The sequence below is a fragment of the Bos indicus x Bos taurus genome, chromosome 7 (genome assembly GCF_003369695.1).
Source record: "Bos indicus x Bos taurus breed Angus x Brahman F1 hybrid chromosome 7, Bos_hybrid_MaternalHap_v2.0, whole genome shotgun sequence".
Lineage (NCBI taxonomy): Eukaryota > Metazoa > Chordata > Mammalia > Artiodactyla > Bovidae > Bos > Bos indicus x Bos taurus.
In genome coordinates, this window is record NC_040082.1 from 28,394,527 (window position 1) to 28,418,433 (window position 23,907).

The following is a 23,907-nucleotide window of genomic DNA, read 5'->3' on the forward strand; positions in this document are numbered from 1 at the left end:
TAGTTGTTTATTTCAAGCGGTACCTAGGAGAGCTAATGGAAGTCTAAATCAGACAAAGGAGGCAAGCCCTGGCACCAGAATTAAATAAGAAAGGTAAGATCCTGCCAAGATTATTATTGGTCCTTCAGAGACTGAACTGGGCTGCCTCTGAAGAGCAGAGCAAATGTCAAGGATGCCCTTGAATAAAGTATTCCACCACATTGACAGGAGTCTTCCCTAAACAGTTCTGTGAAAGAGGGAGAAAAAAAAAAAAGGACTACTTTTTAAAACAAAATTGGGATATAACTTCTGAAAAATGCAAACTATGTTAAAAAATGTTAAATTCTGAACTTCCAGATAACCTTATATTTATCATTTATATATTTATCACATCCAAACTGGCACAGGCAAGGAGGACCAAGTGTGTTTTCCCTTCTCTATATTGCATCATTCTCTTTTATGGCGGGGGTGGGGGGGGGTGGGGGGCGTGGGGGGTGGTGGTTTAGTCACTAAGCTGTGTCCGACTCTTGCTAACCCATGGTTTATAGCCCACCAGGTTCCTCTGTCCTCGGGATTTCCCAGGCAAGAATACTGGAGTGGGCTGCCATTTCCTTCTCCATTTTTGGGGGGGAGGTGTCCCTAATTTGAAATATTCTTCTACTGTCAAAGCACCTTGGGGCAGCAATCATATTTATCTCTGTGAGATTAAGATGCCTTTTTCATTGCTCCAAGTCTATCTAAGAAAGACAGTGGACGCTCCAAAATGTATTTTTTGCATGTATTTCCTTTTTATAAAAACCAAGACTTTTGGTGAAGACCTTGTATCACAAAGAAAACAGCATAGAACACAAACAACTCCTTTCGAAGCCTACTGCAGACCTTCTGAGGGAAAGGGAGCTGTGCTGTTAAACATAAATTTTGCAGATCTGTTGGCTTCTCAGTTCATAGCATTCAGCTCCCTGGCTCCTCAGCAGCTCCTTCTCTTCTGCCGTGTCTTGAGATGTCAGCTGGGGGAAGTGGGCCGGGGAGGCAATGAGGTCATAGTGCCGGTCCAGATAGCGCAGGTAGATGAGCATGTGCAGGGCGTAGGCCAGGACCAACAGCAGCAGCAGAGACATCACCAGGCCGATCAGAATGGCTGGCGAGAAGGAAGAGGTGCAGTCTCGGGCCTTGGCAAACTGTCCCCCCTTGATGGGAAAGCCTTGGATCTGTCAGGAGACAGAAAAGAGCTAAAGTGGCGTACTCTTTTTCTTAGAAGATCTACTTAAGAGCTTGGCAAGGAAGGGGTTCTGGACCCTGATTACTTAAATTTAAATACTGGGCCATATTCGCTGAATAATCTAATCACATTATCTAAAAAATGCTAGTGAAACTTAATTTTAAATCAAGGCTGATCCAGAAACTCTGGGGTATATGGTTGTCATAATTAGGAGGCCAGTGAAATTCAAGGCCCTGAAATAAATTCTCTTTTAATCTGATCCTTAGTTCATCTAAAACCAAAATGTCTGGTGTCTCTAAAATTCAAAAAGTCTACTCAAAATTTTACAAGTGTTAACATAAATTTCACAAAGAATATTCTCAGTTCCTCTGCCTTTGATTCTGCTGACAGTAAGTAGATAGGAAGAGTCTTTTAGGGGCCAACGTCATGATTCCTAGTGAGGTCAACTATAGATAACAAAAGCTAACACTCACTGAAGATATTTATTTTACTTACCAAACACTGCCTCATTTAATACTTACAAAAGCCTATGAATAAGTTACCATTTTACCCTAGTTTATGGATGAGGAAACAGGTACAGAAAAGTTAAGCAACTTGTCTGGAGTCACACAATATTAAGTTCAGTGACACTGTAATTCAAACCAGGCAGTCCGGCTTCAGAGTCACTTCTTGGTTTACAACTCTGGAACTCCTGGTATATTGTGTCTCTTCTTCCTCCCATCACTAACTCTCCTTCTTTATCAGTCGTACCATGCAATCTTGGTACTATTTTTGGAAGAGCTATATACCCTTTTGTAATCTGCCCAGAAAACAGAAAGAAAAGCTTTCTCATATATACAAATGAGGTGATTTAATTAATTAGAACTAAGAGAGGTTCAGGGCTTCCCAGTTGGCTCTAGTGGTAAAGAACCCTCCTGCCAATGCAGGAGACATAAGAGACAAAGGTTCAATCTCTGGGTCAGAAAGATCCTCTGGAAGAGGGCATGGCAACCCTTTCCAGTATTCTTGCCTGGAGAATCCCATGGACAAAGGAGTCTGGCAGGCTACTGTCCATAGGGTCTTACAGAGTCTGATACAACTGAGGTGACTTAGCATGCATGCACACACAGGAGAGATTCAACTCAACAACTGGCCCCAATATCTAAGTACCATCACAATGAGAGAAACAGGAGCTACAGAGTCTACAGAGTAAGACTCAAATAAGAATAATCGTTTGTGGAAGGCAGCTTTCACATTCAGCTGGCTTTTAGAATATAATCACCAATAGTATTACCTCATTCAATCACCTATGTGGTTTAAAAGAAAATTGAATTATCCACGAATGCTTTATTGAGGATTCATTGTTATGTCTTAAGGGGGCTCCTTAGCATTTTCTATGTTAAAATGATTGTAGCCCCCCTATCATACCATAGAACTATTGCTCACCCAACTATTAATATCTGTGCTTAGACTGAGCCAAAACAACTCCTGAAGGAGACTCTTGGCCTAGCTTTTGGGATACTTGGCCTGCCCACTCTGTGAAGAGGCAAAGTGACCTCCTCAGGCACAAGCCTGAAGAGTCAAGCTACTCAATGATAAAAGATGGCCTCGTTTGATGCTACTATGCTGTGCTTAGTCACTCAGTCATGTCTGACTCTCTGTAGCCTGCCAGGCTCCTCTCTCCATGGGGATTCTCCAGGCAAGAATACTGCAGTGGGTTGCCGTGCCCTCCTCCAGGGGATCTTCCCAACCCAGGGATTGAACACAGGTCTGCTGCATTGCAGGAAGATTCTGTACCATCTGAGCCACCAAGGAAGCCCAAGAATACTGGAGTGGGTAGCCTATCCCTTCTCCAGGTGATGCTACAGCTCCAGCCAAAGAGAATGTCCTCACATGGACTGCCACTTAATTCTTAAGACTTTATTGAGAACAGTATCTGTGGAGGAGGCCTGAAGGATATGCTGTCTATCCATTTTCTGGACTAGAGGTTGCAGATCCTCTCTATCTAGTCCACAGGTGAGTTCTGTTTGCTCCTAATATCCTAAAAGCCTCCCCCAGGAAGCTAGGTTTCTATCTTTAATCAAAAAGTCAGAAGATCTGGCAATATTGGGCTTGCATTCCTACAAAGCAAAAATCGTCTGGGGTTGAATAAAATATACTGCTTGTAATGCCGGCTACACTTTGCCACAGTCCCTAGCTGGCCTGCCTGAGGTATCTGAGTTCAGCATGAATGTGACTTCACTCTATTCCTAGAACAAGACAGAGCAGCAAAGCTGCGTATGTGGAATGCAGCCTTTTGCATACGTACCTGAAGCCCCATCACCACTGCCTCTTCCCTGGACTGGGCTTGACTTCTGCATCTGCCCACACGAAAGGTGTTTTACAAGGTTCGCCTCCGACGCCCAGTGCTCTGTCCACTATGAGGCTGCTGTTGAGGATGTTGGCACCCATCACACACAAGGATGGATGTGCTTGTCACTGCACATTTTCAGTAGCCTTGTGGATCCCATGAACATGTGAGGGGTGAGTCCTTCTTATGCTGGCTGCTCAAAAGCTTCCAAGCCAAATTACTGTGCCGCTTCCAGCCAGGGCAGACAGATGGTTGTGTGCTTTTGTGTACCAGCTTTACAGGATTTAACTAATCTATTCTATTATTCTTCCCATTTTTTGTTTTGTATTTTTATTGGAAAATATACATGAAATCTACCATTTTAAACCATTTTTAGGTACAGAGTTCACTGGCATCAAGTACATTCACATCATGTGCAACCGTCACCACCATCCATCTTTGCAAAAACCCATCTGTACCCACTAAACACTAACTCTCCAGTCCCCTCTTCCCCTAGCCCCTAGTCACTGCCATTCTACTTTCTGTCTTCAAATGTGACTACTCTAGTACCTCATAAACAGAATCATACAAACATTTGTCCTTTTATGTCTGGTTTATCTCACTCAGTATAGTAACCTCAAGGTTCATTTATGCTGTTGCATGTATCTGAATTTCCCTCCTTTTAAAGGGAAGGCTAAATAATAGTCTTTTGTATGTATATGCTAGATTTTGTTTTTCATTCATCCACTGACAGGCATTTGGGTTATTCTCATTTTTTAGCTATGGTCAATACTGTTGCTATGAATACAGAGTGCACAAATATCTGTTCAAGTGCCTGTTTTCAATTCTTTTAGGTATATACCCAGAAGTGGAACTGCTGAATCACACTGTAATTTTATGTTTAATTTTTTGAGGACCTAGCACACTGTTTTCCATGGTGGCTGCACCATTTCACATTTCCAGCAGCAATGTACAAGGGTTCAAATTTTTCTACCTCCTTGCCAATAGCTGTTATTTTCAGTTTGGGAGATTTTTTTAAATATAATAATATAATATTATTAATATTCATCCTAATATCCTAATATAATATAATAATATTGTAATGCCAGCTACACTTTGCCTAACATCCTAATATAATATAATAATATTATTTATAATATTATATAATATATAATAATATTATTTATAATATTATATAATATATAATAATATAATAATCATCCTAATTGATGTGAAGTGGCTTGACTCTTTTTCAAAATTACTTTTCTTGAAGTATTCTATAGTCATTTTAAGTCATTTCTGGACCAAGGTGGAAGTATAAATCAGTTAATTTTGTTCTAATTAGGAAAGATTATGTGTGAGTTAGTCCTTTTTTCATGATTACCTCTTCATTGCCCTTTCTGCCTGCTTCTTTTTTGAAAGGGCAGGAGAAAGAAATAGATATAATATATACTTTATAAGTATTATACAAATAGATACATACATTATATGTATTACAAAGTATCTTTGGAGCTAGACAGTCCACAATTCAAATTCTGCCTCTACCATTTACCAATTATACCACTTTGAACAGTTTTGTAATCACCAGGGTTTCAGTCATCTCATTTGTAAAACAGGGATAATACCAGCTATCTTGCAGCATTATGGTAAGTTTTTAAGACAAAGTATGTAATATAATTACAACATTGCCACTGTTAATCCATGCTGCTGCTGCTGCTGCTAAGTCGCTTCAGTCATGTCCGACTCTGTGTGACCCCATAGATGGCAGCCCACCAGGCTCCCCCGTCCCTGGGATTCTCCAGACAAGAACACTGGAGTGGGTTGCCATTTCCTTCTCCAATGCTTGAAAGTGAAAAGTGAAAGTGAAGTCGCTCAGTCGTGTCCGACTCTTCGCGACCCCATGGACTGCAGCCCACCAGGCTCCTCCGTCCATGGGATTTTCCAGGCAAAAGTACTGGAGTGGGGTACCATCGCCTTCTCCGTAATCCATGCTAATCCATGCCTAATGCTAATCCATGCCTAACATGGTCCTGGGTGTTGCCGCATATATTAGGCCATGAATTCTTTACATCCATAAAGATAGGTCAGAAATCAAGAGGGTGGAGAAGCTCAGCCCAAATTACTGAGAAGTTAACTCAAAACCATGTCTTTCGAATCCTGAAATGGAAAGCCCTTCCCTACCCCCAAACAACCACACCACACTTCTCCAAGCTAGGGGCAAGGGGAATAAATATACATTTACATATGGAAAAAATCAAGAAGTACTCAGAAAAGGGACATGTAAAACCCTGCCTATTTCAGTGAGTTAGAAGAACAAGTTAAGCTGTTTTAACAGGTAAACAGGATGAAGTTGACAGATGTCTCTCAGCCTGAGATTCTGGTGGTGAAAAGGAACCTCTTGTGTCTCCATGACTTTCCCCAGATACTTTCAAGAGGATCTTTGGGATATGTTTGACTCCCTGGCTGACAGTTCCATTCCTATGCCAAATGCCAAAGCTGTCATTCACACTGCAGATGTACTTCTTATCTGCCCTGATAAGATCACTACTCCTCTCCCTGAAGGAAATAAAATAATTGTCCGACAGTTCCTCTCCCCAGAAGGGCCTCTCACTCCAGGAAGTGTCAGTCACCAGGCTTCATGCCACAGCTTCACTCTGGCTTAGATTGCTGGCATTCCTCACTGATAATTACTAGGGACTGGAAAAACCAGAATGTAAAAGCAAGTTCTTGGGATGAGGGCATGGGGGGATCACTGTGCAAGAAGAGGAAATACTTGATCCTTTTCTATTTCATACCTTAGAAGATTAATAAGATAATTCATACCAATATTATTTTAAAGATATCTACTCCTTTCTTTTCCTTAAACGTCTATGTTTTCAAACACACGCTGAGTTTCTTTGGCACCAAACACACAGGGCCACTGAGCACAGGTTTTAATTTGTTACCTGGAAATCAACAAAAGTGACCTCCCACAGGCTTGACATGTCATTGGTGTCGCTGGGCAACAAGAGGGCATCGTATGCCTGCAGGCTGCTGACGCGCTGGCAATGGTAGGAGTAACTTGACGGAGCGTAAATGCCAGTTGCATTAAAAGTTGCTTGAATTGAGTTATTAAAAATAACCTCGACTCGGTGCAAACTATACCATCTCTGGATAGACAACTTGTAACTGGTAAGGGTGAATCTGAAAATGATTATAAAACAGTATTACCCCAAAAGCACTTTTACATTTGCTGACGCAGGGCATTGTCTACGAACGGTACAATTGCGCCCTCTTTTGTCAGGAAGTAGAACTGGTTCAGAAAGAGGCTTTACTTTCTAGCTCCAAACTAGAGCTCTTCGTGGGCAGGAATGAAACCAATTAACAGAGCAGCCCCCAAAAGTAAGGAAGACAAATTCTTACAAAAGGGGAAATACAACACTCTTTGTGTTTTTTTTTTCTTTTTTTTAATTAAAATAATTTTATTATTGAAAAAAATCTGAAAATTGAGTTGACAATAATACAGAATTAACTAAATAAATAATGGTCAAAAATAAAAGTAGTAGTTCTTACAATGTGTCAAGCATCTTTCTAAGTTCCTTATGTGTATTTTATTTAATCTTCACTGCAACACCATGAGATAGATAGTATCTCATGATAATCTCAAGAATGATAATATCCTCATTTCACAGGTGAGAAATCTAAGATACAGAGGGGCTAAATGACTAACAAGTAAGCACTGGAGCATTGGAGCATTGGAGCTGGGCTTAGAATCCCATCTGAGACAAGAGCTCTTACTCTTAGCCATTTTGGAATGGAATAGTCTCTAGCAATACAAAAGGTGCAATATGCATATGTCATGATCACTCTTTTCATTAAAAAAAGTGTGACTGCATAGAAAAAAATTCTAGAAAGATATCAAAATGTTAATGTGACTATTCATTTTGCTATACACATGAAACTAACACAACATTATAAATCAACAATATTTAAATTTTTAACAAGAAAGCAGCTGAGATCAGTATAACTCAGGGTAAAAGCGTGGGCTTTATTCTGGCTTTGCCCACCTGGAGTTTACGTTCCCGCTCCCTCTGGGAACGGCAACTTGGTGTATTAGGGCTGACCCTCTCCCCTCTCAGTGAAGTCTATCTGGTCCTGCCAGTCAGTGTACTGCAGCCATTTAATCATTGTGATTGGTTTAGAGAGGGCATACACCCCAGGCAGGGTCGAGAAGATGCAGTCCTGGTGCTTCTGCTATGGCTATGCTATAGCATCGGGCAACAGAGCTCTTTCATATTGCTTAAGTGAATAACTGCCAGCTGGCCACCGTCTTGCCAGCCTGAGAGTGAAGCTGACACAAGGACAGCAGAGCCAAGAGATGGAGAAAGACGCTGCCCTGGTGAGGTCAGTTAAACGTCTAAAGCTAACATTTTCAATCCTATTCATCGATCAGTTACCTTTTGGCTTTATGCAGCCAAAAGAGTTCTCACAAATACAGTTCTTATTAGTGGTAACGATAAGGGCTGTTCAACAACCTCTCTGGGTCTAGCTTTCCTTATCTGTAAAATAGGCTGGGCTTGTCTAAGTTGAAAGGCATGCTTGGCGAGTGTCCTGTGTGGGCCTGGTGCTGTAAAACATTCGATGTTATCTAGGACACCTGCAGCTCACCCTGGGCTCCTGACTCAGATACAAAAAGGTTTCTTAAGGGATGCAATTGAGCCTGGCCACCCCTGTCCACCGCAATAATCCCACCGAAAACGCTGAAGGCCAGAAGGTGGTGGACATCTCAGATGGGACTGGAGTCAGACATTCCAGAGCAGACCGCAAGAGCCATTCCCAGAAAGGGTAAGCTGCCTCTGGAATCCCCGGAAGTGATTCTCTTGAGCTAGGGCTACAGTAGAGCCTGCCACGTTGTCTGCAGCCCTGTTTCAGATAACGGCCTGAGACTGTTCTGACAGCCTCAGTGAGGTGGAAGCAGTGACACACCAATGAAACTGTTCAAAAAATCCTTCAAGACATGCATCTTGTCTCCAATCCCCCTTTCTTTCTTTCTTTCTTTTTGCCTCTAACCTAGCATTTCCTATGTTTAAATTTAGAAAGCTCTTTTCTCAATATCTGCTTGCATATCATGGGATACTAATGTTTCATTGGTCATAATTTAGAACATACATGCCATCATCTTTCAGAGAAACCTTATAAGGAAAATAGAATCTCACACGGTGGCCAAACACATATAAATATCTGTTTGATATAGGAATGGGGAATATTTTTTATTCAAATAACACTTTTTTTTTTACCTTGAGGAAAGTAGCCACATAGCTTTATCATCAGGAAAAAGATTGTAATTTTAAAGCATTAGAGAAAAGATGGTGGAATAGAAGAACCTAAGCTCATCTCTTCTCACAAAGACACCAAAATCACATCTAAGTGAAGAAAAACCATCGACAAAAAAAAAAAAAAAAAGCCAGGAAATGACTGGTTAATCAAAGTCACCAAGTACAGCATTTTTCTTTAAGAGCATATCTTCACAGAAACTTCAATATACAAATTTCTACTGTGAATCTCCAAGAGGACATGGTGTGCAGTGTTTCTCAAATGCATTTAACCATAGGACCCCCTTTCTGGGAATTTTATAAACATTTACACAGAGCAAAAGTGCTCCACAGAACACAGCTTTGCAAAAGATTGCCCTAGCACAATCTGTTGGTTTTTCAAGTAATGTTAAAGACACAGGTGTTTGTCTCCACTAAAAGGCTGGTCCTGTACGAAAGGAAACATTATAATTTTATAAGAAAAAATGTAAATACCTTCAAATTGCTCCCCATTCCTGAAGTTGTTCCTAACTGCTTGCTAAGCCACCGTTAGCAGAGGTATTATTCCATACATAAACACAGAAAAATATAGACCTATGTTGATTGTCTGCTGGGGAATTCAGCTAACAGAGAATTTTTAGTTACTGTTAAGTTGTAAGTGTGACTCAGTTGTAAGCTATGTAGAAAATAACTTGAAACTAGAGCCTCAGCTCTGGAGCTTTAAACATATTTTATTCTTTGCTCAGAGGAAAGAGGTATTACAGTCTCAGATTTGTATATTTTCTAGGTCACTAAAGGACGAAGGAAAAAATACAGATGCTTTGGTACTATAGAAACTAAAGAAAGTATTACTATAGGATCCCATCGTAACACCACTGACTTGTCAGTGAAATTAGATAAATGTGGCATTTCGTGTGTTACAGTGCTTATCACAGCAGGCCCTTGATACATATATGTGGAATGGATAAATTATATGGAGCTAATCTGGAGTTTTGAGCCTATGGTATTACAAAGTGGTATCCATACCTACCTTATATCAAGACCTCTGGGATTTTCAGCATCACCAAACTTCAGAGACAACCTAAGAAAACAGAAATACAGTCTATCAAGATAAAAATAACCCTTACTCCACACTGTACTAAAAAATCGCCCCCAAATGGATCACAAGTCTAAATGTAACAACTAAAACTATAAAACATAGAAGAAACATAAGAAAACATTTTTGCAATCTTGGGGTTGGAAAGTTCCTTGAAAAAAATATGAAAAACTGATAAATTTATATTAAATTTTTGAAACTTTTGCTCTTCAAAAAATAATGTTAAGAAAATGAAAAAGGCAAGTCATAGAATGGGAGAAAATACTCACAACATATATACCAAAAATCTTGTATCTTAAATACAGCAAATAGCACTAACAACTCAATAAGGAGACAATTCAACTTTAAAATGTTCAAAAGATCTATTTCACAAAGGAAGACATACAACCAACCAATAAATACATGAAAAGATGTCAATATCATTAGTCATCCAGAAAATACAAAATAAAACTACAATAAGATGCCGTGGTACAGTAATCAGTATGGCTAAAACTTTTTTTTAAAAAAAGCCCACTCTTAAGCTTTTACTATCTATATTTAATCACATTTTTCTGAAAGTTAACATAAGATTTCCTGGAGCAGAAACAGATTATTACTAACTCAGAGCAATAACCATATTGATTCCCCTTTTAGCCCAGTTCTTCCCCCTCCCGAGAACCAGATGTCATCCTGCACATACAGGGATTTATAACGTAGGTGAGGAATACTAAAATTATGAATCTGGAAGCTCATATTGGAGGGCTTTCTTTTTCATCTCCTGCGAGAAGGAGAGAAACATTTACTTCCTTAGCGTCAGAAATTTTCCTTGGGAAAATAAAAGTGTATGAGTTATATTATTAGTCTTTGAATAGAAGCAAACAGCTCATTATAAAGGAAACAAATGGCTGCATGTCTAATACCCATGTATGTAAATAAATGTCTCCAAGGAGATTATAAGAAGCCTCGGGGTTTACAAATCCTGGAATATCTCAGTGGCACTAGCTTCCTTACTTCTTGACATGTAATCACATTCCTCTGAGGAGGTACATCTCTTACCAAGATTTATCTTTTAACCCAAATCTCAGCAAAATTTGTTCATAAATTGCTAACCATACAGAAACATTAATAATATTTTCTTTATAGTCTGACACTGACCATACCTAAGGTTAGGAAGGATGTGAAGTAGCTGGAACGCTCATACAATGCTGGTAGGAAGGCAAATGCTATAACTACAGTTATAGCTATAGTTAAAAAAACAGTTTGGCAGTTTCTTAATAAGCTAAACATACACATGCTATATGATCCAGCCATTCCACTCCTAGATATTCACCTAAGAAAAATGAAAATATATGCTCCTACAAAGACTTGTACATGAATGTTCAGAGCAACTTTATTTGGAAAGTTATCTAAAAACTGGAGGAAAAAACAAACTTCCATCAAGAAGTAGATGGATAGATAAACTGTGGTATATCCATACAAAGGAGTACTTACTACTCAGCAATAAGAAGAAGCATACCTTTGACACGTGCAACAACATAAAAGAATATAAAAATCGTTACACTGAGTGAAGGAAGCCAGACTAAAAAAAAGAGTGTACACTGTTCTATTATAGCTATTAATATACAAAATTCTAGAAAATGCAGACTAATCTACAATGACAAGAGGCAGAACAGCAGTTATCTGGCAAGGTGGGAATGCACAGGGATGGATTACAGAGGGGCACAAGGAAACTTCTGAGTGTGATGAAAGTGTCTGCTATCTTGATTGTGATGATGGTTTCACAGATACAAGCATATGTCAAAACAGACCAAACTGTATAACTGAAATATGTGCAGTTTAGTGTATTTCATTTAAATTTCAATCGGGTTAAAAAATAAGGATGATGAAATGCTGAATACAATTGAAATGGGAAAATGTGAGAAATTTAGATATATGAAGGATGATGCTGATATGTGACGTTGTAACATCGAGAAGTTATACTACCTCAATATACAGTCTAAAAAATCAAAGTCGATGTTTATAAAATATCCAATTACAAGTTTGAGAAAACTCACACAAATATAATCTCATAATTCAGTCACACTCACCAAGAAACAGAAATGTCAGTGACTGAGCTCAAGTTTATCTTCCTACTACTTACGGAGAAAGGGAAGGAATATTTATAAAATAAACCATATTAAAAAGGTCACTAAAAGAAATATCTTTATTTCATAACATCATGAGCTTAGATACCTTAGAAGCACTAATTTACACTTTATAAGCTAATTTGCTCACTAAAGCAAGTTTTCAAGAGAATTTTTCTCCAACAGTATTCTGATAATCTGTTACAAATGACTAAAAACACTTTAAAGAAATGAAATGCATTTGTTAGACTGTACTTTATAAATTTGACTGGTTACTTGCTGCTGTTGCTGCTCTAAGTCACTTCAGTCGTGTCCGACTCTCTGCAACCCCATAGACAGCAGCCCACTAGGCTCTTCTGTCCCTGGGATTCTGCAGGCAAGAATACTGGAGTGGGTTGCCATTTCCTTCTCCAATGCATGAAAGTGAAAAGTGAAAGCGAAGTCTCTCAGTCGTGTCCAACTCTTAGTGACCCCATGAACTGCAGCCTACCAGGCTCCTCCATCCACGGGATTTTCCAGGCAAGAGTACTGGAGTGGGGTGCCATTGCCTTCTCCGTCTCTCCAGCTAATGAACTAAATAAAGTTCAAAGCAGAGCCATGTAGTGTCCACTCAGATCTCTGGTGGAGCAGCTCAACAGCCCCCATGCTTCTGATGCCCCAAGAGCTTTCTCCAGTAGCCCTGGTTTCAGTGAAAGCTGTTAACATGCTCTGCGGCAGAGTAAACGACAGGAGGCCTGTTTTCAACAATGTAAATTCAGCAATCATTCAATGAGATTCTTTGATGTGTCAAGCCATGCACCATAAAATTCACCATAAAGAGGAAATACAACCTAGGGACTCACTCAAAAAAGAGCTTCTTTTACTTTTCCAAGCACCCTCTTCTCCCCATGTTTAAAGCAGATTCTGAATTCTTGAGACTATAATTGCCTAAATTCAAAATACACACAGATGCTGGGATTATGCTCTATTTGTAAGGCTTTCACTATTTAAAAAGACTTCCGTAGCAAATCTGTCTGCCAACAATTTGCTTTTCCCTGAACATGTTATTTCCAGGCACTAAAATGTGGTCATCTTTTTTTAATCTGTGCTTTTGACCTTACATGGTTATGTCTTTGCTTGGGTTTGTTCTTTCTGCAACTCCCTTTCTGATTCTTGAATATAAGATCTCCTTGCCAGCATGACAAAAGCATCTCACTAATCTGTGTAATTCACAGGAGTCAAGGACAGGGTCAGCAGCTGGTCCTTGAATGCCTCACATCCTGGGAAGCCTCCCACTTATGCCCTTGGTGGGCTCTCCAGCCTGCCTGCACACTCACCCGAGGACCCCAAAAGGTGGGTGATGCACACTTGGGACTCACCCACTAGAATTCTTGGGCAGTGACAAAGAAAAAACATCATTAATTTGTGTACTGCAAAAACCAAAGGTTCCCTTGGTCTCTCTACCAGGTAACTAGACACTACTTTACTCTAGTTATCATTAGTATCTTGGAAAAATAATACTAGAACTTTGAGTAGCACTTGACAAAGTTCTCACATGTACATTTCCTCATTTGATTTTCACACTCCTATTACATAGGGCCAAGAGAGGAGGGAAAATGGTGTTGTTAAAGATGTTTTAGACCCCAGCTCTATTACCATACAAGCTGTATGATCTTAGCAAGTTTCCTAACCTCATGAGCTTTGATTTTCTCACTTGAAACACAGGTGATAACTGTACCTGTGACTCAGAGACGTATTCACAAGAGCATTACAAGGGATAACAGATGACGTGACTGTGAAGTCCTCACAAGGTGCCTGACCAAGGCCAAGGGCTCAAGCCTCGTGAGTTGCTATTACCAGATGCCAGCATTGCCTTCTCACCCTACAGTGGCCCCTATTTGTAAAGTCACAGAGCTCACTGGCAGAACTGGACCTAGAAGCTAAGTTTTCATTCTTTCTGTCTCTAGGTTCCCAGTGATAATTAAAGTTTCTGAAGTCCAGCAAAAATCTGTGGTGCCCTGATCTTCCCCACAAACCCCCTGGGGTCAGGATAAATGGAATCAAGGGGGGCCAGTCAGCCATGGACAGGCAAGATGATCCTCAGGCAGTCAGTCTCTCTCCCTGCAGCTGACCACAAATAAAGAGCCCTGTAAGGAATTAATTAGAGCCTGAGGAAAAGTCCTGAGTGCTCAGCAATGTTGAAATCTCTTCAATAGTTGTGCTGTAACAGAATAAACGAATCTGGGCGGACTCTTGTTTTGCTTACAACTCCCTAGCTCTCTGATAAAGAGAGTCATTCTGAATAGCAATATACTTATTAAAACTTGCAATGTAACTTGTAAGTGTACATGAATATAATCCATTTTACCCATCATCAAGAATTTTTAAATGACAAGTTCAGAAATAAAAAAGTATTTCTATGAAGTATATAAGGAGAATACAGAGAAACACACACACATACACACACACCCACACAGAGCATGTTATGATTTTATACGAAGCATTCTGCCCATCTAAACCAGGCCAGAACAAATGCAGAAAATCTTCCAAAAGCCTCTGTTATACCAATAAATGTTGAAAGCAAGGAGTTGTATAGAATGCAAGTGAGATATGCCAGACTTCCTCCCTCTGGACCAAAACAAATACAAGCAAAACAATATTTGCTTGGATGACTGAAAAGCAAAGAAAGGCAGTGGAAACTAATTTCCTCTTCAAAAGGGATATGCTTATCTCAAGTGAAAAATAATTATTCTAATCATTTTTTAATGTTCTAAAGAATTCTCTGAAATTTTGCCCCTTGCACATTTGCAAACAGGCAACGTTCTACAACTTCAGAACACTTCCTAGAATCGAATACCTACCCTGGCTAGATAGAGTCAGCTTTCTCTGCTTTACCCACTAAAATATGTATGACTCTGCTCAGTGATATGGAATTTCCTCCCTGCTAGGACAAAAGTACTTTGACACTTTACATTTGGAGCTGACACAGAGCCTGGAATCCATCCACTCTTTCAGAATGAGTTTGGGAAGCTTCATTTTCAAAATTCTGATCTTCTACAAAGTACAATATAACAATTAGCTAGAGTGTTCAGAAGAAAATTACTGGGGAAAAAATAAGAAACTAAAACAACTGATTTCTAACCTGTTCTTTCATTTTAGACATTTACTCAGAAATGTATGTCATGGTCACGTACAAAAGAGCCTACTTTTACTTTCTGAAATGACAGCAAACTGGACCACCCAGTTAACAGGCTACACTCGCCCTAAGGACTTGCTCCAGCAAAGCAGTCAACTTACATGGCACTTTCTTCACTGCAGTTTGAGTTGCCAGCATCCACTGTTGCCTTCTGGCCAATAGCTTCATCTGTAAGGTCCAGCCAGGTCTGATTCTTAAATTTAATTGTTATTCTTTTGGCCCAAAACAGAATGCAGGGAATTCCATCCATGGAGACATTAACTGGGCTATGATGGCTGAACGCATTCCAAGGTTCTTTTTCTAAACGTCTGCTCAGATTGTAGTTGAGAGCCTAATGAACCCAATAAATTAAAGATATGAATTTGTTTCCATAGTACAGAAGGCTTCTTGGAAGCAAAAGAGCCAGTTCAAAGCCTGTTACTCTGCTAGCTCCTCAGCCCATGCTATTGTGGGTAAAAGGAGATGGGTAGACCTAACAAGCTTAAAAATATAGGTATACCTGAAGGTACATGAACCCAGTTCCACAAATTACAATGTATAATTTTTTAATCTTAAAACTTATAAAGTATACAATACAAAGAATGAATGCTAATATAACCTATCAATTTTAGGTAAAATTATCAGTTTTAACAAATGTAACAGTTTTAACACTGATTTAAAAGATTAAATTAGTGTTAGATTTAATTTAATCTTTTATATAAGTATTAGATCAAATCTATTTTAAAGATTCTAAATATAGAGAAAATTAGAAATGGTGTGGGTTGTAGATTGAGGAAGTATATGGGAATATCCTCTGCTGCTGCTGCTGCTAAGTCACTTCAGTCATGTCCGACTCTGTGCGACCCCATAGATGGCAGCCCACCAGGCTCCTCCATCCATGGGATTTTCCAGGCAAGAGTACTAGAGTGGGGTGCCATTGCCTTCTCTGATCCTCTACTTTTGTTCAATTTTCTTTCTATAAACCTAAAACCACACAAAAAAATGTCTACTAATATTTCAAAAAAATTCACTAATGGCAGTAATCATCTCTAAAATAATTAGAACCCAAATAATTCAGAACTTTAAATAAATTAATATGTTAAACAAAGAAAACAAGAGGTTTATAGAAATACAACGTAATCCTCCAGACCATTAATGTCCAACAGGACATTCTGTGCTATTGGCTATTATGTACTGGAAATGTAGCCAGTGCAACTGAGGGGCTTAATTTTTAATTTTACTTAATATTACCTAAATTGAATTTAAATTTAAATAGCTGCATGTGGCTAGTGTCTACTGTCCTGGAGAATGCAGTTCCAGGTCATTTAATATACATAGTCTAGCAAGATATTCTAACCTTGTTCTACATCTTATGAAACCTTTTCAGATTTCTATGAAGCCCAAGACAATGCACTTTGGTGCATATCATTCTGGAGGTCACAAAAGCAATATTGATCTGAAAGAGGTGTTCACTTATCTAGATCAACTATTTCATACCAATAACTCCAGGTGTAAATAAAGATGAGAGAAATTAAACAGGCAGCAGCAACTCAAGTTATCAGTAACCAAAGATAAATTGTTACTATAGTGATCCTGTCTGGAAGGCAACAAAGTAAAACTGAATACTGTAATGAAAATACTATATATGAAAACAAGGAAAACTTCAGTGCTTTATCAACTATAAGATTACCATAACGTTTCCCGACCCAAAGTTCAACCAAGAATGTTAGTTGTTAACAGAATTGTTACTTATATTTTCACAGTGGCTCTGACTTGATGAAATGTGTTTACTCTTTTTAAATGATTCAGTCTAGCTTCCCAAAATATCCATACCTGTGTGATTGGCATCACTGTGAAATTCTGCACTGGCTTCACATCTCCACTATTCTGTCGATCTGCCAAATAAAATGACATGAGTACAAAGGCAAAATGTCACTGGTTTATTAATGTAATTGAGTGACAATAATATGCCAAGCACTGTAAAATGTACCAGGCTTGAGACTCTTTTGGCTCATAATTTAGAATACAATATTTAAGAGATTTTTCACATCAGAGACTCCAGGTGCAAGTACTAGTGTTCAAGGAAGCCCATCAGAGACAGAACCCTTCCTCAACTCCGGAGGGAACCATAAGGGCAGTTACAAGTCTTACCACTGTTTACAACCACTTCTTGATTTGAAGATGTTCGAGAGATGAAACTAGAAAAAAAAAAAAAAAGATGGTAGGTAAATATATACATTTTAGATTTTACATGAAATTTTAAGAAGGACATTTTGGTTTACTATATCTCAGAGAAGAGGAGGAGAATCACAGCCTATAAAACAGTTCACTTTTGAATAGTGAATTTCTGATTAAAAAGTAATAGTATATATGTTCTTCAAAGGAAATAAGGAAAAGACTGGAAATTTTAAATAAGAAAAAACCTTTAAAATATCAATCTTAATCTTTATTCATTGATAAACAGTCTACTCAAAGAATAGTATGCTAGACAAGCAGTATGCTAGACACTAAGGTTTAACCAAAATAAATAATAACCAAGAATACATTAAATAATTAAATTATAAAACATAATAAAATATTTTACAGTGAAATTGTAAACCATGTTGTACTGTTAGCATATTGAAGCAGAAATATTCAACCGTTTTTATTTAAAAAAAAAAAAAAAAAGATTCTATTGCCAAAAAAGTATTTCTGAAAATTATGAAGATATAAATTATAATAGTATGTCCTTCCAGCATTTTACTCTACATACATGCACATACACCCTATACACAAATGTAATTTATTTTTTATATTATTTAAAAACAGATTTTTATAAACATACTATCTTAAAGCCTGTAATTTTTTACTTAAAAATATACATATTTTATGACATAATTTTAAATTTCATCTGGTATAACATCATATGAATGCATTAATATATTTAACTAAATCCCTATTAAGTATTTAAGTTGTTTCCAATTAATAATATTGGACATTACCTTGGATTATTTGTTCATAACCCTGAGAAGTCCCTTAAGATAAATTCTTAGAAGTGAAACTGCTATGTTAAAAGATATACATCTTTTTACCATGGAATATTGCAAACATACACAGATTTAAACAGAATAATATAAGCTCCCTCACCCTCCCTAAGTTCCTGTTCCCATCATCCAGCTTTAGTAATTGTCAAGTCATAACCAATCCATGTGTTCATTAATGAAAAGCTTTTACCACACAACACAGGCTTATTTTCATTTCAGTGACTCTATGGACATACAATAATGCTGGTGTACTTCTTTTTTCAGATAAACTCTAATTTGAATTGGCCTTGCCCACTCAACTAATGAGGCTTTAAGGGAAGCCATAATCTCAACCAAAGACAAAATACTCTACTCATGCATTTTCACTCACTACATGATCTCTGAACTAAAGTAGAACTAAAGGATTATCTGGTTAAAATTATCTGTGTGAACATACTAAGAAACATAGATTTTTAATTTAAAAAAAAGTAAACCTACGTTAGCACTAAAATATTCAGAAACTTTCCAGTAAAAGGGATCTCTGCAATATATGAAAAGTAACCAAGAGCCCTAGGCCTGCAGTGGCTGGTGCCATATTTTTGATTTACCAGGTGCTCCATTCAGTCTCCCAAGCACGCTTTCATGGAGGTGAAGGTGACGCAGCTCCTTCACGTTCTGCTCAGGACTGAAGACCATGTTCCTACGAAGGCCGACAAGGCCCTGAAAGGCCTTGGCCTTAGTCGTTGTGCTCATTCCCCCCCTCCTCTCTGGCTACAGCTACACTAGCATTCTTTAGTTCAATTCCCTCAATGCTTCATGTTCCCTTTTTCCCTCTTAAGAGTCTTAGTACCTGCTCTTCCCTCTTTCTGGAATATTCTCCAGCCTGTCCTTCCCCCTACCTCCTCATCACATCCTACATTTCCTCCAGATCACAGCTCAAATATTGCTCCCTCAGAAATGCTGTCCCTAACTTTTCAGACTAATTCAGGTCCCCCTATTATATGTGTTCCAGTTTACCATACTTTTCTTTCAAAGAACATTTCACAGTTTATCTGTAATAACACTGTGCATTTGATTAACGAGCGCCTCTGCTCTAGACTTACAGGTTCATGAAGGAAGAGACTTTATCTGTTTTGCCACCACTGCATAACCAGCACTTAGCATTGTGCCTATATAAAAATATCAAGTATTAAAAACCTATGTGTTACATACACAAATGAACTAACAACTTAATGAACAAACTTCCAAAGAGAAGTGGGAAATGGGAGATCACAGGAAATGCTGTGTGAAAGGGAAGAGATTTTCTTTTTAAGTATAAACCCAATTTCAGGAATGAATATGTAAAGGAAGAGGGATGATCCCTTCTTTCTCTAAGCATCGGAAACATGTATCAGGCTTAAAACACAATTATCCTTCCTAGAGACTTAAGGACCTTGAATTGCCCATAGAGGTGAAAAATATTTTAAATTCCAGATTTATGATTTGAAAGAACATTCACAAAAGAGCAACTGTTGTTTCTATCACAATGAGTTAATATGCCATATTATTAGATACAAATGATGATTGATTTGTGTGATTTTTAAGGTCTCTTCTGAGGCTAAAATTATTTAAAACCATTAATACTGCTTCAAAAACTGAACTGGGATTTTTATAGTTTCTAGTGCACATTTTATCAGTGTAATACACAAATCAGTCACTTCTATATAAACCAGGTGAGGCAATATTACTAAGCTTTAACCACCTAAGGAGTATGGGTCACTTAAATTACTTGAAAGTGAACCTGAAGGAAAGAACTAATTGATTTGGAACGTGGGAAAACAGATGTTAAAAAATGCCTGTCCTTAGTGTTTTTATTAGCTGATGACTTAAGAATTCCTTAACACAAGTTTTGGCAGATGATCCTGCTTGACACTTTTCTTTGTGGTCACACTAACCCCCAACAGATTTGTTGTGATTGCACATAATGAGTAATTGGGAGACATGACATAAGTTAATTGCTATTCAGATTTTGAATATTCTTCTTTATAGAGAAATCTCTATATGTTCCCTTATATGGTATAGAGAGAAGCCAAAAGGACAAAGGAAATAGAAACCGATATTTTGCTTGTTAGTTTTAAGCAATGTGTACTCCACACAATTACCATCTCCTACTAGGTAAAATGATTTAACATCTATTCTTTGGGGGACAGGTTATATATTTCTTAGTTTTTAAATTTTGCTTACTCTCTTCTCACATAAAAACAGCAAGATAAACTGAAATTAACAGTACTTATGAGTATAAAAGAAATATGAACACTGATTTGAGTCATTTTCTCATATATTTCGATATGTAATACAAATGTTTTTTGGATACTTTTAACACATAAATAAATCCTCCCTCTTATAATAAAGACTATATTTTATCTCATCTATAAACTCTAGTTCAATGATTTTAGTAACTATCAAATGATCTAATCTAGTATATCTGTTTTGAATTGTTAACAAATGTAGCTGTGCAACAACATAAAAAAATTTTTTTATAACAATATATGTTTTTATTTTAATTTATTGAAATCTAGTTGATTTACAATATTGGTTTCAGATGTGTGAAGTATTAAATCAATAATAATTATTACTCCAGTTTAAGCTATTACAATATAACTATATTGCTCTGTGCTACACAATATATCCTTGTTGTTTATTTGTTTGTTTTTAAATCCTTAATTGAAGTGCAGCTTATTTACAATCATTGTATTAGTTTCAGGTATACAGCAAAGTGATTCAGTTATTTATCTATATATCTATCATAAAAAATTACAGAATCATCTAATTTCACACTTGGACTGAAGTTCACAGATGCATTATATTTAAAGACGTGCAGTTACTCACCTTACATTCTTCCTGGAAAGTATCTGGTCCAAAGTTAGTGAAAATCCGATACATAAAAAAATAAGTGAAAAACTAAACAAGATTTTTCTTCCCATCAAGAAATGAATCTGTTTCTTCAAACTAGGCACATCTGTTAATTCATAAATGCAAACCAAGCAGAGGCAGTACTTTTTATGTCTTGTGACTAATACATTCATCCAATAAAAAGAGAGCATTCCCAGGATGTATTATGTGTGGAGAAGGGTGGAAGGAGGAGCCTGATACTGCTGAATTTAGAGTATAGAATGAAACTAATGGATCTGTTTTGGTTCTTCGATTATTCATCTCAATGAAAGATTATTAAGCTCTTTTTAGAAATTGGCATAGTTTTGGTACTCTTAAGAATCTCATTATACTTTTCAGGAATTTATTAAATTCTCCTCAAAAATCTATGAATTATACAAATATCATATGCATTTTTCAAGTGACTAAGTAAAACTCCCTGAGGTTAACCTAATTTTACATATGTGTCCTAATACATAGTTTCCTACTGAATTCATGACTCTTCATTTGCGGAGAGGCAGAGAATGCAATGGTAAAGGGTACTGACTATGGAATCGGACAGCATTCAAAAGCATTCCCAGCTCTAGCTCTTACTAGCTATCTAGTATTATTAGACAAGTTACTTCTCCTCATTTGCAGAGTGGAGACAAAGTATTTAAAGAATTGTTGTGAAGACTAGATAAGGCCCTGAATGGCCAAATCTACCTTGAGAAAGAATAATAAAGCTGGTGGGATCACAATTCCTTTCCTGTAAGTAAAACAGTACAGTATTGGTATAAAGACAGACATAGAGATCAATAGAACAGAATAGAGACCCCAGAAATAAATACATGCACATCAGGGCAACTGACCAGGGTTAGTTAGTGTTGCTAACAAGTATGCCAAGAATGTACAAAGGGGAAAGGACAGACTCATCAACAAATGGTGCTTGGAAAACTGGATATCCACATGCAGAAGAATGCAATTGGACCCTTATCTCACACCATACACAAAAATCAATTCAAAATGAGTTAAAGACTTAAAACCTACAAGAAAGCATAGGGGGAAAGCTTCATTGGTTTCATCAGTGATTTCATTAATATGCTGCCAAAGCACAGGCAATAAAAGCAAAAACAGACACAGGACTACATCAAACTGAAAAGTTTCTGCACAGCAAAGGAAACAATCAACAGAGTGAAAAGGCAACTATAGAATGAGAGAAAATATTTGCAAAACATACATCTGATATAGGGTAATTTCCAAAATATATAAGGAACTCCTCCAACTCAATAGTGTAAATCAAATAACTCAGTTTTCAAATGGTCTAACAACTTGAATACACATTTCTCCAAAAAAGACAAATAGCCAATACGCATAAGAGAAGTGCTCAGTGTCACTAAACATCAGGGAAATAAAAATCAAAATCACAAAGACATCACCTTACACCTATCAGGGTGGCTGTTTACCAAAAAATAAGCATTGTCAAGGACGTGAGGAAACTGGAACCGAAGTGCACTGTTGGTGGGAATACAAAATGGAGTTGCTATGGAAAAATAGCAGTTGCTATGGAAAACAATATGCAGATTAATCTCAAAAACTTTAAAACAAAACTACCATATGATCCAGCAATTGCATTTCTGGATAATTATCCACAAGAACTGAAATCAGGATCTCAAAGAACTATTAGCCCTCCTGTGTCCACTGCAGCACCATTCACTACAGCCAAGAGGTAGTTATCTGTTTATGGATGAATGGATAAACAAAATGTGATACATATATACAATGAAATATTATTCAGGCTTAAAAAAGAGGAAATTCTGCAATATGTGACAACGTGGGTGAACCTTGAGGACATTATGCTAAGTGAAATAAGTCAGTGAAATAAGGAATACTACATGATTCCATTTATATGAGGTATCTAACACAGGAAAATTCATAGAATCAAAGAGTGGAATGGTGGCTTCCAGGGGCTAAGGAAGGAGGAAATGGAACTTGCTAATTAATTGGCACAAAATTTCAGTTAAGCAAGATTAACAAATTCTACAGATCTTCGGTATAAGACTGTGAAAGTGAAAGTGAAGTCGCTCAGTCGTGTCTGCCTCTTCGAGACCCCATGGACTCTAGACTGCTAAAAATATTGTGAGTGAAAGTCACTCACTCGTGTCCGACTCTTTGCAACCCCATGGACTATACAGTCCATGAAATTCTCCAGGCCAGGATACTGGAGTGGGTAGCTTTTCATTCTCCAGGCATCTTCCTAATCCAGGGATCGAATTCCGGTCTCCTGCATTGCAGGAGGATTCTTTACCAGCTGAGCCACAGGGAAGCCCAAGAATACTGGAGTGGGTAGCCTATCCCTTCTCCAGAAGATCTTCCTGACCCAGGAATCAAACTGGGGTCTCCTGCACTGCAGGTGGATTCTTTACCAACTGAGCTATCAGAGAAGCCTAATACTACTGTAGGATACACTTAAAAATTTGTTGAGAGAGTGAATTTCATCTTAAGTGCTTTTATCAGTCAGTCAGTCAGTTCAGTTGCTCAGTGGTGTCCAACTCTTTGCAACCCCATGGACCACAGCACTTCAGGCCTCCCTGTCCATCACCATCTCCCAGAGTTTACCCAAACTCACGTCCACTGAGTCAGTGATGCCATCTAAGCATCTCATCCTCGGTTGTCCCCTTCTCCTCCTGCCTTCAATCTTTCCCAACATCAGGGTCTTTTCAAATGAGTCAGCTCTTCGCATCAGGTGGCCAAAATACTGGAGTTTCAGCTTCAACATCAGTCCTTCCAATGAACACCCAGGACACTATATAATAAATTTTTAAATAAATAAATAAGAGATGAAAGCCTTTTCTTACTTCAAGAAC

The 23,907-nt window shown here is 37.9% G+C and overlaps 1 protein-coding gene across 2 annotated transcripts; it reads right to left on the reverse strand.

The window, feature by feature from the left end:
* Nucleotides 1-743: 743 nt before the first annotated feature.
* ATP6AP1L (ATPase H+ transporting accessory protein 1 like) lies at nt 744-22,225 on the reverse strand. Of its 2 annotated transcripts, XM_027545683.1 has the most exons (8): nt 21,020-22,225; nt 19,255-19,320; nt 17,301-17,347; nt 16,983-17,044; nt 15,272-15,501; nt 9,828-9,878; nt 6,452-6,689; nt 744-1,187 (listed from the first exon to the last, which is right to left on the reverse strand). In XM_027545683.1, exons 1-8 carry the CDS (start codon nt 21,232-21,234, stop codon nt 885-887), a joined length of 1,212 nt encoding a protein of 403 aa, XP_027401484.1. In that variant the 5' UTR covers nt 21,235-22,225; the 3' UTR covers nt 744-884. The 2 variants fall into 2 exon arrangements, with proteins under 2 accessions (XP_027401484.1, XP_027401485.1); XM_027545684.1 differs by lacking the exon at nt 19,255-19,320.
* Nucleotides 22,226-23,907: the final 1,682 nt, after the last annotated feature.